The sequence below is a fragment of the Colossoma macropomum genome, unplaced genomic scaffold, assembly GCF_904425465.1.
Source record: "Colossoma macropomum unplaced genomic scaffold, Colossoma_macropomum, whole genome shotgun sequence".
Taxonomy (NCBI): domain Eukaryota; kingdom Metazoa; phylum Chordata; class Actinopteri; order Characiformes; family Serrasalmidae; genus Colossoma; species Colossoma macropomum.
This window is the reverse complement of record NW_023494786.1, coordinates 28,212,936-28,230,495: the sequence shown is the minus strand read 5'-3', so window position 1 is coordinate 28,230,495 and position 17,560 is coordinate 28,212,936. Positions and strand designations below refer to the sequence as shown.

At 38.1% G+C, this 17,560-nt stretch overlaps 1 protein-coding gene across 3 annotated transcripts in view; it reads left to right on the top strand.

The window, feature by feature from the left end:
* The window catches only part of aplp1 (amyloid beta (A4) precursor-like protein 1), a 102,779-nt gene extending 86,671 nt beyond the window's left edge, over positions 1-16,108 (top strand). For 2 of the 3 annotated variants that reach the window (XM_036565262.1, XM_036565261.1), the window contains exons 8-17: positions 921-995; positions 1,278-1,436; positions 2,236-2,364; positions 2,928-3,027; positions 4,666-4,833; positions 6,013-6,036; positions 6,150-6,214; positions 10,515-10,580; positions 10,821-10,964; positions 13,752-16,108. In XM_036565262.1, the coding sequence (XP_036421155.1) occupies positions 921-995; positions 1,278-1,436; positions 2,236-2,364; positions 2,928-3,027; positions 4,666-4,833; positions 6,013-6,036; positions 6,150-6,214; positions 10,515-10,580; positions 10,821-10,964; positions 13,752-13,850 (1,029 nt within the window). In that variant the 3' untranslated portion in view covers positions 13,851-16,108. The remainder of the gene's footprint in view (positions 1-920; positions 996-1,277; positions 1,437-2,235; positions 2,365-2,927; positions 3,028-4,665; positions 4,834-6,012; positions 6,037-6,149; positions 6,215-10,514; positions 10,581-10,820; positions 10,965-13,751) is intronic. The other variant, XM_036565263.1, reaches the window with a different exon arrangement.
* Positions 16,109-17,560: the final 1,452 nt, after the last annotated feature.

Here is a 17,560-nt window from a genome sequence, read left to right as displayed (position 1 = left end):
TATGGGTCTGAAAGGACGTGTAGCTGTCAAGAAGAACCTCACTGAGAAAAGGAGACGGACACATCAAACAAAGAAGCTGAACAATGGACTGACCACCCCAGAGTCCAGACCTTTTTTTTTTTGAAGAAAAATAGTTAATGCTGCTGTGTAATTTTTTGTTAAAACTATGTTTGTGTCATTTTTACTTAATGGCTGTTAGACTGGATATCAAATAAACGAAAGGACTTCTGCACATTACTGTAGGCAATAAAAAACAATACGCTAAGATTGTTTTCTTTGGTTTTACATTTAAAATAGCCATAAAATTGTACTTTGGCCAAAATATGTATTGATTATAATTGAGCATTCTAACATTTAAAATCAGTGTAATTTAATCTGCACCATCATAATACTTGTTTTACCTCCATAGAATTTGTAGTTACTCTATATTCTATATAATTTTTGTAGAATTATATATATATTCTATAATCCATGTGTCAAACACAAGATCAGGCCCGTGACACAATCCTATCCGCCCCGCAAAAGTATTTTAATCTTCTGTTAATATTAGCCCGTTTCACAACGCGCTGCACTACAGTCCCCAGCATGCACTGCAACGTTATGTGTGCTCTGACTGTCCTACCCCAACAGCAATTTATGGGACAGAAGTTACACCTCAATTCTACACAGTTCTGCACAATTCCATACCAATCATATCACCAAACACACTAACTGCATTTCAGCTGCAGTTCAACCAACATAATGAAAAATGAAATAAAAACATTGTTTGTCTGGCCCACAGATTTGTTGAGATGTTTTAAAATGGACCCTTTAGTGGTTCCTTGACACCCCTGTTCTATTTCATACTCAATATTTGATTCAGCAGAAAAATTAAGTCTCAGGACTTGTCATGTGACTATTTGTGTGTGTGTGTGTATCAGATCATGAAGGAGTGGGCAGAGGCAGACAACCAGTCCAAGAACCTCCCCAAATCTGACCGCCAGGCACTGAACGAGGTAAGACAAACATTAACATACATGATTACTTAGCATCTCAAACTCTAGGCTTATTATTCCATCACAAAAAGACCAGTAACTGTGAATTAATTCAGTAATTACTATGACTAATATTTTTAGTAACCCTATAATGTCCTTATCGCAAATGTTTAGTTTCCTTTGGTCCATGTTTTCTGAGCCTGAGCACAATTTGAAGACATTTGTCAAGTTGGTGAAACTTTTCATATTAAACTTAGTCTCTCTCTCTCACTCTCTCACACTGTCTCTCTTTTTCCCTCTCAGCATTTCCAGGCGGTGCTGCAGACTCTGGAGGAGCAGGTGGCCGGTGAGAGGCAGCGGTTGGTGGAGACTCATCTGGCCCGCGTTGTGGCCACTCTGAACAACAACCGCAGACTGGCTCTGGAGAGTTACCTCAGCGCAGTACAGAGTGACCCCCCACAGGTACGAGAGGGAGAGAGAGAGCAGTATTACCGTAAATACAGAGGTTCAGATACACCGCCTGTACAATAAATCATCATTTTTGTGATGTTTATGCGATCGTTTAAACTCAGCCGCTGTCTATTACATTGTTTGAAAATTTCTTGACGAATGGACCAATAAAAATGCTCCAAAATTGCTCTGCATAAAATCTTTTTTACATTAAGTTACATTAAAAGTTAAGAAAATTTTTGTCCTCTCCTGTAAATTCACCAATTTGGAGACACGTTTTTCTTTGGACAGTGGAGAAATGCACTGATACACAATCTGTAAGATACAACAAATGACAACAAATGGTATTTTCTTGTCTTTTTAGTTTTTCAGTTACATTTGAATGTTATTTTTTATGCAATGTTAAAAGGCTTTTTTTAAAGTACTAATTTTATGCTTTTTATTGTCTTCACAATAGTTAAAATAAAACGTTCTTTTTACTTTCTAATAACAACAAATAATAATAATAATAATAATAGTAATAATAATAATACAGTTTGCCACAAATACTACTACCACTACTACTACTAATAATAATATGCTCAGTTATCTCCTGATGCACTTAAATGAATAGATGAATAAATGATTGAATAAATGAATGAATCAATCAATGAATCAATCAATAGTTATTTTCAATGGGCTTAGACAAAGACACAGTGTAATAAATTACCATACATGATCAAATTGTTTACACTAAAACAATCCTGATTTCTCTCTCTCCCTCTCTCTCTCTCTCTCTCTCTCTCTCTCTCCCTCTCTCTCTCTCTCTCAGCCGGAGCGTGTGCTGCAGGCTCTGAAGCGTTATCTGGCTGCGGAGCAGAAGGACCGGCGACACACACTGCGTCACTATCAGCACATCGAGTCTGCGGACCCTCAGAAGGCCGAACAGATGAAGTTCCAGGTGACCTGCACTTACCATCATTTATCCACCAGCCTGTCATTTTCTATCTATCCATTCATTTCACTTATTTCAAGAAATAATGCAAAAACAAGTAACATGATCTGGCAATGGAACAAGACACTTTCATAAGATAAAACTGCTTAAAAACAAGTAAAAGTGTCTAGAAATAAGTTAAATAATCTCACAGTATTCTTACCACAGTCTCATAATGAGAAATAGTAGATATATTGACTAGGGTTAGGGTTAGGGTCAACTTTGATTTATGGTTGACACTAATACTGAAGAAAAATCACAAGCGAATGACATATTTCACGTCAGTAATACAGGATACAGCAACATTTACTGACAGCTGTTACTAATTACAGCATTAGCTTGCCATAGAGCAGATAACTACATTTAAGGTCCTGCCAGAGGTGGATAGTTCAGCTCCAGGCAGTAAAAGGATTTTGATCCAACTGCTTGGTTTTTCTAGTTACCTCAAACCAGCAGTACAGGTTGGAGAAGCCTGGGGAGGGTGCTAGCCTGCTAATTCTGGAGTAATGAGAAGTGTTTTGTGCTTGCAGGTGTACACTCACCTTCACGTGATCGAGGAGAGGATGAACCAGAGTTTGGCTCTGCTGTATAAAGTCCCCACCCTGGCTGAGGAGCTCCACGACGAGATCCGTACGACTCGCTACTCCTTCTCTTTAAGTGACAGACAAAAAATCTGATTTACTCCGTTACCCCAAATGTAGTCACCCAGCTAAGACATGTTTGGTGTCTGAATTTTGCTTCTTTATTGTTGCACTGGAGTTATAAGGCTGTTAATAAAGCTATGAATCTTATTAGCATCAGTTAGTTATGCTAACTGCATGCCTAAGTCAACACACAGCAACGCACACTCGCCTCAAATCATCCACCCATGTCAATACTGTTTTTAACGTGCCGTCGATGACTCGGGTTCTTCATTACCACTCTGCAAAATTCAGAGCTGTTTATAAGCCGTGGTAGAAAAATCCTTTATAATAATTAATATTTAAAAACTATAACATTCAATTTGCAATGTTCAAACTGAGATTCAGGTAGCAAGCTAGCTTTCATACTGTTACACTTGTCTGCTGATGTGGCTTCATTACTCTTACTAGTTAGTAAACTAAAGACTGTACAGCTATCAAAGTTTATAGCCCGACAAAGCAATTATTCACAGAAAGTATGTTCACACAGCACTAGCTCACTGTTGCTAACCGAGTATTGTGCCCTTCGCTGTGCGCGCCGTCCATTCTGCTGCGAGTGGATATTTGTGTAATGCAGGTTTGATGAATCCAGAGGACTTGTAGAGAAAGCGCCAACCGCCAGATCTGTTACGTCAGCTAACAGACGCCTGCGCTGACTAGCATTGCGCTGAGTGATGGGGGGAGAAGGAGGGGCCATCCCACCCACCCAGAGAGAGCGAGGCCAATTGTGCTCTCTCGGACTCCCGGCTACGGACGGCTGTAGCATCACCAGGGATTGAACTCGAGATCTCTTGATGATAGAGCCAACGCTTAGACGGTTGCACAACTTGGGAGCCTGCTTAAACATTTCTAATGTAAAAGAATACAATCATTTCCTGAACACAGAACAGCACAAAACATATTAACACCGCTGTTATACTTTTAAACGCTTTTAAACTCGAGTCATAGGAGTTGTACGTTCCGCTTGCCAACCAGTCAGCACTCAGTAGCAGTAATGTTAACATCCTTTCCCCCAAAACCCATTTGCTGTAGAAAAAAGCAAATATGTAGCCGAGTTTTCTTTGTTTTTTTAGTGATTAGAAACTATTTCAACTTTTCGTTTTTAGCCGTTTAGCTCTATTCACCCCTATTCATTGAGGACTCGCTCGCCGGCGCCCTCTACTGTTTTCAAGTCCTGTTTTTGATATAATGGAGAAAACAGGAAGTGACCAGGCTCCTCATAAACCGGCTCTCATAAATGTTTGACTGGAAATGGGGGAGAATATTACAGAAGTATTGAAACAGTGCCTGTGATGAGTGATTGAGTAATCTCAAATAGACTTACACTGACAGTTTGAATGGACAGAAGTAAGGTATGAAACAGTGGTAGCAGTCAACTTGAAGCCTGAATTGTGTCTGTACTTTTCATTTTTGGCAGATTAGGAACGCTTTAATGTAGGTCTGAAAGAGCTTAAGTAGTAAGAAGCTGAGTTACATTACATAACTGCTCAATTACATGATATAGAAACATTAATTGAATAGCTTCAAATATATCAGTTACATTATTACCCCATATTTACTCTCTCTCTCTCTCTCTCTCTCTCTGTAGAGGAGTTATTGCGGACAGAGAGAGGAGATATCAGTGAGTTGATGACCACTTCGTTCTCTGAGACTCGCACTACGGAGGAGCTGCTGCCTGCGGAGAGTGAGGAAGAGAAGGATGATGAAGAAGAAGAGGAGAGGGAGTTCCAGAACCGACCTTACCCACCCCGCACAGGTACGCAGACACACACACACACACACACACACACACACACACGAGTCTCTGAAAGCCACTCCCCCTTCTGAATGCAAAAGTGAACACCTTCTGGTCAAATTCCATGTTTTATTGATGTGAAAATAAGTTAGCACATCTTCTATAGGGGAAAAACAAAACTTAAATACGGTAGTTTTCTGTAAATTGTAGTTAAATTCTGTAAAATATCTGTCGCCCTTTACATTGTGTGTAAATGTCATGGTCTATGGACCAAAAGCAATGGACAAAACTGACTTGGAAAAAAGTCTGGTTCCATTGACTTACATTACAACCACAGAAGTTTTTCCTTTTCCTGTAAAGTTATCATTTTGGATATACGAGGTTTTGGTCCAATAACATCAATACATATTTACACTGATCAGGTCCTTGTTTCTACGCTCATTGTCCATTTTATCAGCTCCACTTACTATATAGGTGCACTTTGTAGTTCTACAGTTACAGACTGTAGTCCATCTGTTTCTCTGCATACTTTGTTAGCCCCCTTTTACCCTGTTCTTCAGTGGTCAGGACCCCCATGGACCCTCAGAGAGCAGGTACTATTTGGGTAGTGGATCATTCTCAGCACCACAGTAACACTGACGTGGTCGTGGTGTGTTAGTGTGTGTTGTGTTGGTCTGAGTGGATCAGACGCAGCAGTGCTGCTGGAGTTTTTGAGCATAGAAACAAGAAGGTGGTCGTAATGTTATGACTGACCGGTGTGTATATATCATATATTTTGAAGTTTTTAAGTTATTTATTCCTTTTACTGGTTACCATTTCTGAGATATGAGGTTTTGTTATCACAGATCTGCAAATCGTCATAAAAGTTTGCTAGACAAAGACACTGACTTGTGCTGAGTCACGCTCTTTTTTCTCCAAATGGAGATTGATTTCAGAGCTGTGGCTTTAATTCTCCAGGCTGGCATGTACAATATAAAGGCAATGCTTTGAACTCACTGTCTTCTTTGTGGGTGTCTCTTCCTGATGCATTATTTAGACTTTAGGTACAGTCAATACTGTTGCAAACCTAATATCTGTGCCTTTGTCTTTATCTGCTGTTTCCTTCTTCCTTCTTCTCTTTCTCTTAATTTGATCTTTCCTTCCTCCTTCTTCTCTTTCTCTGCCTTTATCTGGTCTTTCTGTTTCTCTTCCCTAATCAAGACCCACAGCCGAGCAATAAGAAAGGTACGGTTCGTCGTCCTGTGCTGTGCCTGTGCATTTAGACTGGCTTTTCCAAACGTTTCCAATGTTTTCATTTTTCGTCCTATATTTCATATGACTTTATTCTCTGCCCACAGTGTCTGTGGACGAGTACGATTACACCACTTCTGAGAGAGGTCCCACCTACGAATATGAGGAGAAGGTAAAGATGTACAGTATCATAACTGTGCTACATAACTGCTGGATCAACATTTGTGATTATTCATCACATTTTCTCTACAGATTATCCACAGATACTCAGAGGCTTAAGATTTAGGTTGAGGTTAAATGGGAATTCCACCAATTTTTTAAATTATTTTCCAATAATTCATTCCATGAGATGTAAACAGATTCATCCAGAGTGGTGGTGATCACCATGTCTACAACACAAATATAGCCATTTTATTTACTATCCAAAACCACCAGTGATCCTACATGTGTCTTCACAGTTTTCATATGTAATGTTGATGATGAAATGGTCATAAATCTGAAAATATTTCTTTGGGGAATTATTTTCCCTCACAACGTGCTGCATATATCCCTCCGCCATGAATGGATTAAAGTAAATGGATTCAAATACATTTTAAGCCAAACTTTATCACAAAACTATCATAGAATAATGTCTCAGGCATCATGCAGGCTATATCTAATCATTTCATGTAAAACTTTCTGTGAGGAAGCTTTTAAAGGCATTGAACTCTTCAGACGTCTGGTTCCTGTCACCACCACTGTGAACAGTTCTGTCTCGGTAAGTTTCTCTAGAACAGAGCATTTCACACCAAACCACTCTGAATGACTTTGTTTACATTTCAACCATTTAGTTATGAGAATTTTTTAAAAATCTTTGGAGTTCCCCCTTAAGGTTAGGATTAGAGTGTTAGGTTTAGGTCTAAGTTTGAGGATAAGAGAGTTATTGTGGCCTAAATCTAGACTTTAATCTGCTGTATGTAGTATTCGGCAGTGCAGCATTGCATCCTCAGCCTTATTGCGTAGACAAAATTCACAAATTTATGTTGTTTGCATGTTTTCGTTCATCAGTGTTTTCTCACTACAATACCCAGCATTCATTATGCAAATGCATCATACAAACTATGGGAATCTCTGTGGTGTTAATCAATCATGACTGTTAGCCTAGCAACTGAGATGTAGGCTAATAAATGCAACCACCTTGAGCAAGGCACCTAACCCCCAACTGCTCCCCGGGTGCTGCGGATAGGGCTGCCCACCGCTCTGGGCAAGTGTGCTCACTGCCCCCTAGTGTGTGTCTTCACTAGTGTGTATGTGGTGTTTCACTGCACGGATGGGTTAAAATGCGGGGGTGAAATTTCCCCATTGTGGGACTAACAAGGGTCACTTAATCTTTATTCCTCAGTCACCCAACAAAATCATAAAGTAAACAGTGATTCTGTCTTTATTCGTCACAAAATGAAAGCCTGAGACTTTTTTACCCTTTTAGTCAGAGAAAAGAAGCCAAACTGAGGTATTAGCCTAGATGGCCAAGTCCTTTCTGTCATTTGAGCGATCCATTCTCTACAGTGTAATGATGACATGAAGGCAGTTACCACAATTACACAGATGTAATGGGATATTTAGCTTCCTAGCAACAATGTTAGCTCTCTGCCTTCTTTCTGCATTTACCAGCTAGCAGGAATAAAATCAAACAGCCCACAAAATCCACCCTAAAGCAGCTACACTTCTTCAAAAGTTCCCCCCACCTTCAACATACGTCATCAGCTGTTATTCCAGTGTGAAAACCTCACCCTAGAGACTCTTTCGGCTCCACTGTAGGAGGAGAGTCGGCATGTTTACAACAGACATAGCAATGGTTTAGTTTTTCACTGTGGCTTAAGTGTCCCATTAAGGTTAGTGACAGAGAGTTAGGTTGAAGGGTGAGGAATAACTTTAGTTAAATTTAATATATATTGAGATGAATGTAAATAAAACACAGTAAGCATCTACAATTTATCTACAGAAAACCGTTCAAAGAAAGTGTAGTTATGTTTATAGTGCTGCACCTGTGCACAGTGACGCAGTACAGATCATTTAACACTAGAGGGCGCTGCTGGGTTAAAATCAGTTGAAAATAAGAGCATTACAAAATAAGAGGCTACATAATTTTTCTCTCTTTTATGTTGTTATCTGTTATTTTGAAAACCTTTCCAATCTATTCAAAATTATATTAATGTGTCTAAAGAATGTAGTATTGGGATCTATTTTCTCTATTATTAGTAAATTAGCACCTTTTTTTCATAATATTGAGACTTTTTAGCTGGTAAAGGATTTAATGATATTCTAAAATTGTGAATAGCCTGAAAGGGCACCTATCATCGAAATCTGATTGCCCCCCCTTTTTTTTAGTAGTATGTAAACACTGTTTCCGAAACGTAAGGCCGTACAGTCCATATACAGAAACTAAGCTCAATAAATTTACTGAATTTATTGTGATTTCATACTGAAGAGTCCAAACCCACAATACTATATATAAAAACATATAACACAGCACTAAACACGTTGCACAGCGATACACTCCTTCAATGCAAACTATACCATTTACATACATCCACCTGTTCAGTTTAGCTCCAGTGACTCATATTGAAGTTCAAAGAGTGTTTCAGCCTAGACTGCTTTCTGAGCAGCCAGTTGGAAAAGAGATCATTTACATATATCAGTCTTAAAGACACAGAGGTTGGAAAATGATCATGAAAAAAAATGTTCTGATTAATTATAAAATCACACAAATGTTATAAGTGGACCTCAGTAGGCAAAATAAAATACAGGAATATTGTAGGATTTTTATGTATATATATTAATATTTGTGTGTTTGTGAAAGTGGTAACACTTTAATTTGCAGTCTCTTACTTTGTAGGCTTTAACTGTGTAAGTGTGAGGTACAAACTCCAAAATACTGTGTAACTGTGTTGGATAACATGACTGTCACAGGTTCTAGCTACTAAGCTGATAAAGGACAGAGTAAAAGAATGTCATAATTTGGTAATTATTCAGAGTAACAAGGTAGTAAATACAAAAAAAAAAATCACTAAATGTCACTGTAATGTCATAAGCAGGAACGTAAGTCATAAAAATCTGTAAGTAAATCATAAAGACCCAGTTAAACTGCAGCAAGAATAGCTTTTTTTACAGCAAAGGTACATATTATATAAGTCTATTTGCTCAAGTGTCTTTATACCACCACTTTACCCCATGTATCCACCTGCTGCTCAGAGAATTTTTTAAATGTACTTTCCTGTTTGTGATATTACAGTGAAATTTAGTGTGAGTTGGTTTGTATAACCTTGGTACTCCAAATAATTATTAAATTATTAGATATTCTACTGTCTTTTGTCAGCTTAATATCTAGAACCTGTTAGTCATTTCAGGGTAATTTAGTTAGATGTTTGGGTACTTACTGTCATTTTACACAAAATAATACATAATTACAGAGTACTTTGCAAGTCGTACCTCACACACCCTTAAAGGGGATTTTTTTTTAATCCACATGATTAAATAGTTGAGATGTAAACAAACTCATTCAGAGTGGTTTGGTGTGAAATGCTCTGTTCTAGAGAAACTTACAGAGTCAGAACTGTTCACAGTGGTGGTGATGGAACCAGACATCTGAAGAGTTTAATGCCTCTAAAATCTCCCTCACAGAAAGTTACTACATGATGGTTATGAATACACTGTGTGATGTCTGAAACATTCCTTTTCAACACTTTTGAGATAAGATTTCGGGCTGAAATGTTTTTTAAGAGTCATTCACGGTGGAGTGGTACATGCAGGGCGTTATAAGGTAAGATAGTCCCAAAAGAAAACTTATTTCTCCAGATTTCCGCTACTTTACCATCATTAGCATTACATGTAAAAATAAAGAAGACTCGTGTAGGTTCACTGGTGGTTCTGGATAGTAAATAAAATGGCTATATTTGTGTTGTAGTCATGGAGACCCCTGGTTCCTATCAGCATCACTGTAAAGAAATCTGAGTCTGTAAGTTTCTCTACAGTGAACCATTTCACACTAAACCACTCTGAATGACTCTGTTCACATCTCAACTACTGGATTATGCAGAAATGTAGAAAAATCTGTGGTATTTCCCTTTAATACCAAGAGAGGAGTGTTAAAGAAAACGTTACCATAAAAGATGAAATATAAATCAGCACTGATGGAACAAACATTTTCTGAAATAACTTTTCAAGAGATATTAAAAAAACATGATTAACTTAAAGTTAAAGTAATGAGATTTTGGGGCATTTCTGTTCAGCAAATACAATTTCACACTAAGAGTGACTGATGTTTTTGAAATGTGTAAAAATAGAAATAAAATGGAAAAAAATGCAGAAATAATGTCTTATTCTGACAGAAAAAACACTATTATTACTATTATTATTATTATCATTATTATTATTATTATTATTATTATTATTATTGTTGTTGTTGTTGTTAAATTTGTCTCTCTGCACTTCAGATCAACACCTCAGTGGAGCTGAAACAGGTGGTCTACAAGTCCTCAGGAATCCAGAGAGATGAGCTGGTAAGCGTATGGAGTATATTATGGTCTATGAAATGTGATCTAACTATTACTTTAACAGATGTACTCTCCTGGTGCTGAGAGCTGGTGGATCAACACTTAAACAGACAATGCTATAGTAGATAGAGGACCAGACAGACATATGTTCAGAGGAGCTGAGTGAGACGCCAAAGTACTAAAAATCTAATCATCACTCCATCCATCTACCCATCCATCATCATCCGTCCCTCTCTCCTTCCTCAGCAGCCGGACGTTCTGGAGACGTTTAACCGCGGCGCGATGGTGGGACTGCTGGTGGTTGCCGTGGCGATCGCAATGGTGATGGTCATCAGTTTGCTGCTGGTGCGTCGCAAACCGTATGGCACCATCAGCCATGGAATCGTAGAGGTGAGAAACAGCTCACTTCACTGCACTATACCGTCCAATGTTTTTAGATAGATAAAAGCAGATAAATGTATAAAATGAGTCTAATGTGTGAGTCCTGGGTTAAAAAGGAAACTGTAAGAAATGTTAGATGTGCACAGAATGATGAATATGTTATAAAATGACAAAAAAGAAGAAGATATAATTAAATTAATGTCCACAATGTCTCATATTTCAAAAGTGGAGATTAAAGAATAAGGCAGATTACTTAACATCTGTTATAAGCAGGTAATTAAAGTAGATTTATCACTGAATAACTTCTCATTGTTTATAAAACATCTTATAGAATAAAATAAAAAATAAAAAAATGCCAAACATAGAATAAAATATATAGAAAAACCTTTTTGGTGTCTAGATTATGGCACTTTGTTTAAGTTATTACTGTATGAAATAACAGTAATGGTTAATTTAATTCCAAACAAAATGGCAAACTTCACAGGTTTTCTATAAATTAGCATTTCATCAGGATGTTTACTGTTCATAGGCTCAGCTTCCTGGACATGGATTGAGCCTAGTCATGGGTTAAATTAAAAAGGGTCATTGGTGATTCATATTTAAAAGGCCTTATAAGTCTAGAGTTAAGATTAAAGGGGAATTCCACCAATTTTCAAAACTTCTGCAACAGTTAGTTCAAGTGTTGTGATGTAAACATTGATTCAGAGCGGTTTGGTGTGAAATGGTTCATCATAGAGAAACTTATAGCCTTATAAGGAGAGAGGGACGGATGATGTCTTATAAGCCTTATAAGGAGAGAGGGACAGATGATGTCTTATAAGCCTTAAAAGGAGAGAGGGACAGATGATGTCTTATAAGCCTTAAAAGGAGAGAGGGACAGATGATGTCTTATAAGCCTTAAAAGGAGAGAGGGACAGATGATGTCTTATAAGCCTTATAAGGAGAGAGGGATGGATGATGTCTTATAAGCCTTATAAGGAGAGAAATAAGAAGAAAGGCTTATAAGCCTTATAAGGAGAGAGGGACAAATGATATCTACAATGCAAAAATAGCCAATTTATTTACTATACAATTATTTTATTACTATTTTATTCACTATTTTTTGAAAGTAATGTTGATAATGATATAATAGTGCTAAATCTGGAAAAAAAATAGCTTTTTGGGGACTATTTTGGACTGCATGTCCCCCTCCACCATGAGCCTATGTTAAAAATATATATACTTTATGCCAAAAGCTTATCACAAAATTATCGGGGAACAATGTCTCAGACATCAGGCAGTGTATTCAAAACCATTTCATATAATAATTTTCTGTGAGGGAGATTTTAGAGGCATTAAACTCTTTAGACGTCTGGTTCCTATCAACACCACTTTGAACAAATCTGATATTTAACATGAAAAAATGGGTGTAGTTCCAATTTAATCTCCAAGAAACTCAACAGTATATTAATAATCTATCATACGTCCATTTTTATTGGTCTTATTTTGTCCTTATAAATCTTCAGATATTAAAACTTCAATTTACATTTCACTTCATTCAATTTGCATCTTTTCTCTTTTCTAAGTGTTTTTAGTTTACTTACACTGAGCTTATAAATGAAAAGCACTACATTATTCAGGTTTGTTACTTCTTTTTAACATGATGACAAAAGCATAATGTTTACTCATGCTAAAAAGCGTGAGCTGTCAGCTCTGGCAGGCTGGTCTTCTTTGAGGGATCGTTACATTTTATTGGAGCTTTATTTTCAAAGTACAAAAGGACATTTTAAGAAAAAAAATGTTTAATCCAGTTATCAATATCATAGGCTTTGCATACTGATCATGGTGGGTTGTCGTAGGTGGGCTGCACAGAAGAAAAGATGATAAATTTGATCAACACTAGATGGCACAGTAGACCACCGTATGGCTCTGTGCCTTGCATGTGAGCTCATATTTAGTCCAGACTGGGCCTGATCACTCTACACCTTAACCCCTTAAACGGCCAGGACCCACTGACTGGCCTAAAGTTTTATTACACACTTCTATAACCTAAGAATAGCTCAGCCAGTTTGCACTGAAGCCTCTGTAGTTACTGAATAACAAGCCTTAGTATGTAATACTATTAAGTAATATGAGTACATAATAAGTAATAGTATCACATAGTAGTATTAGTATGTAATACTATTGAGTTTTTAAGGGATTAACTTGTGCCACACCTGCTCCACCCTGCTCCACATCACACTCTGTGGCCAGTTTCATACAGTTTCTGGCATTTTCAGGGTTTTGCTTGTTTTATGCTTGACGTCAGAAACCAGCACAATACATCATTAGTGCAGCACTGCTGTGTCTGATCCACTCAGACCAGCACAACACACAATAACACACCACCACCACGTCAGTGTTACTGCAGTGCTGAGAATGATCCACCACCCAAATAGTACCTGCTCTGTGAGGGTCCATGGGGGTCCTGACCACTGAAGAACAGGGTAAAAGGGGGCTAACAATGTATGCAGAGAAACAGATGGACTACAGTCTGTAACTGTAGAACTACAAAGTGCACCTATATAGTAAGTGGAGCTGATAAATGGACAATGAGCGTAGAAACAAGGAGGTGGTCATAATGTTATGCCTGATTGGTGTGTGTATATATAAGAAAAATGCATAAAAACCTATTCAGGCACTGAGACGTCTTTCCAACAAAAACGATTACTTGTAAGTTTTCTGTAATGATGGATCAATGAAAAGAGAAATAACTATATGAAAAGATAACTCTCTCTCTCTGTCTGTCTCTCTCTCTCTCTCTCTCTCTCTCTGCAGGTTGACCCTATGCTGACCCCAGAAGAGAGGCAGCTCAGTAAGATGCAGAACCACGGCTACGAAAACCCCACCTACAAATTCTTTGAGCAAATGAACTAAAGGAAAAAATGTATATGTATATGTATACCCACACCCCCCCCGCTCACGTCCTGTTTACTAGCAGGGGTTTCCATAGCAACCCTCCCCTCCCCGTATACCGTATGTACGTTTCCATGACCGATGTTCAAATTGAAAAATCAAACATGGCACGCAAATAGGGAGTTTGCACTAAAACATTAACCCAAAACGCCCTCAAAAACGAGGAGAGGAGTCTAATCAGCGAATCGGGGAGTATACATATGTGCGTGTATGTTTCTTATCCCCAAAAATTACTATTATTTTTTTGTTTAGACGGATGCTGAAACCATGGCAAGGCTTACACTTCATACAATCATCCAGAAAACAATGCTGAAACAGTTTCAGTTTCTGGAGTAGTTTCAGCGTCCCTCTGTTTTTGAGTGAAATATGTGTCTAACATGTCGTAGAGCACTTTTTTAATGGTTTTCATTTGAAAGAAATTGATTTAATGTGAAACTGTGAGGATGAAATTATATATTTTTATTTCAATATCCAAAAACTTCTGTGAGGGAACTCCAATGTAGCCCCAAAAATGGACAAACTCATCCACAGAAATGTTAAAACGGTCACTTAACTGCGTTTTTAAGTTCTCTGGGTTAACGCATACTGGGGGGGGGGAGGATAGGCCAGTGGTCCGCGGGTGGGGAGAACCATCTCTCAGCCGATTCTCACTCTGCTATGTCATTTTTCACGTGAATAAAGAATCCCATCATCGCTCCAAATGTACCACAAACCTAATCGATTAGCCCTAAAGTTATTTTTTATCAATTATCATTATTTATTGTTCCGCTTCTTAGAAAAAAAAAAGAAAAGAAAAGAAAATCGGAGTAACCTACAGTCCATTAACTTAAAGAAGAGCATGCTGAATTTGGTGTATGATGCTATAAACGTACTTGTGTTGTTCCTGTTTTTTGCTTTTCGATGAACTTAAAATGTCACAGTTAGACAGCAACGTGTATATAACTGAAGGTAACTAAAAATAGACGTTTTTAATCGTTAATTTGTATCGACGCGATGTGTGGAGTATCGAACTTTAAAGATGACTTTGTGCTGCTCACACAGAGAGAGAAAAAAAAACAAAAAAAAACAATTTCCTAACATGGCTGAATGAAAACGGACTGTTGTATAAACCAGCACAAGACAACGACACAGTTAACTTGACTGAATGTATCTTTAGGTAGACTTCGACTCCATGAGCTTCTTATTTTTTCGGACACGTGCCACGTAGTCTGCTAGTACTCGGTAGTGAGTAGTTTAGTTGGACTTGCTAGGCTCTCTGTTTTCATCCAGTAGTTTGAAGGCCGTCATCGACTAATAGCCTCTTTTCGAAGGAGTTTTTCAAGGTGGAACGCTTGGAGACTCACCGTGGGGGAAAAACTCGACTTTTTTGACGTGCGATGTTCAAATTTGTTTGATAGCGGAGGTTTATGTTGTCGTCTGTTTCGATTCTAGCACACGATAGCGAGATATGTCGGTGTCCTTGCTGTGATGAACCTGCTTTAAAAATAAAACAAACGCAACACTAAATGTTAGCCTGCAGTGGAAAGGAGGTCTCTTGCTCACCTTCGGGAATGGAGAAAGATGAGGTTATCCTGAGAAAACTGTACCATTTCTTTGTGGCAAGACTCAACTGACATTCCTTAACCGTGCTCTTTCCTCTGAAATAGCGGCGTAGCTGGGAAACTCAGACCAAAACCATTTTAACAATCGCTACCTTTTCTGACTAGCACTTTTTCATCAGCCGAACTAACCAAGCAGATAGGTGATTTAAAGGAGTACACCAACATTTTCCAAGGTAATCTCAGTCTGTTGCACCTATGGCGTGGCCAGTTATCACGGACAATTTATCTTTTAATTTTGAAAGACCAGAAACTTTGTTCAAGAATAGAAGCCAATGGGCAGATGCTAAAGCGACTGCCCATAGACTTCTATTATAAGTGTTATTCAAGTCAACCAGTTTTCTGTCCTTTTCTAAGTACAGCAAAACATATTGAGTGTGTTTACATGCCCTTAATAATCCGATACCTGCCGAAAATCTGATTTTGTCGGTAATCCGATCAACACACTTGAGTTATCAGATAATGAGGAAACTCCAGGTCTGCATGAGACAGGCAGTAATCAGTTTTCTGCTTTGCACAGAACTCACAGAAGAAGATGTGACGTAAAACGTGCACCACTTTACCTAAAAATATGAACATACATCATATAGAACATGAATAATTAAATGCTTCATTTTGTCAAGCATGTATTTGGTTTCAGCGTCACTCCAAAAGTGTCTCTCGGCAACACTGCTTGCTTATTTCCGGTGCCACCATCTGTTTTTGCGCATGCACAGACTGAGAAATACGAAAGAAATCAGAGTAAGAGTTCACATGCACTGACAAACCTGATTACTGAGCTAAAATCCAGCTCTTTATCAGATTTTTTAGTCAGATTTCTAGACCTTACTTCGATCTAAGAAGTCAGAGTATGCTGTTTACATGACCATTTCCAAATCCTAATATGATCAGATTATTGAGTGCATGTAAACACACTCAGTGAAATGATTGTTCTTGGTAATTGTCCATACACTACAGGTGCAGCAAATTTAGATCAGGTTAAAAAACTGGGAGAACTCCTTTAAGCTAGCTCTCCTCTATCCCGGTTACCATAATACCTTTGACAAATGTCAGTAGTGGAGAAAAGTAGTGAGTTAGGAGGCACAGGTTGATCTGTATTTAAATACGTTACATTTTACGTGGACTTGGCTGCACTATAACGTAGAAAGTAGCCTGTATCCCCTGTATAGACTGTACAGTCCCATTAGAACATGGAGGTTCTCTGTAGTATAGCGTTCTCTTAGACGAGAAAACACCTGCTTGTTTAGCCCCAAAGACTCTTCAGTAACACTTCATTTGAAGGATGCTTACTCAAGGCATAAAGCACATTTATAAGACACATATAACAGTTCACAACACTGTACACGCTTAAAAAGAAGATGCATCTCCAAGGGTTCTTCAGTAAAGAAAATGGTTCTATATAAAACCATGAACACTCAAAGAACCTTTTGTATGATTAAAGGGTTCTTTGCATCAGGAAAGCGTTCTTCAGATTGATGGAGAATGTGCTATAGATGGTTCTATATAGCACTCAAGTGTTCTCTATTGTGACAATGTCAAGCTTGTAACAATAGAAGAACGCTTTTGGGTGAACCCTTTTCAAAAAGGTTCTGTATAGAACCATTTACATTCTCCCTCAATCTGTAGAACCCTTTCAAGATGCAAAGAACCATTTAATCATACAAAGAGTTCTTTGAGTGTTCATGGTTCTATATAAAACCATTTTCTTTACTGAAGAACCCTTGAAGAACCATCTTTTTTAAGAGTGTAATCAAGGAGAGAATTCGTAGGCCTACATAAGCCTTTCATGACAGCTGACATAAACCTTTATAGATGGTAATGAAGGCTTATTCCAACGAGCATCAGTTGTTGTAACACCTGCATGTCATCAAAATTGCCAAAAGTAGCCTTTATGACAACTGATGTTGGAACGTTTATGTAGGTTTATGTAGGTCAGTTGTCATAAATGGCTTATGCAGGCGCTATGTATTCATATGAATGCTCCCCCTCAGTAAAGAGTTACCATAAATCTTATCAAGACATCCACAGGTTAGCTAGTTCCGTCACCTTGTGGCAGGTTTTGTAAAATTTATA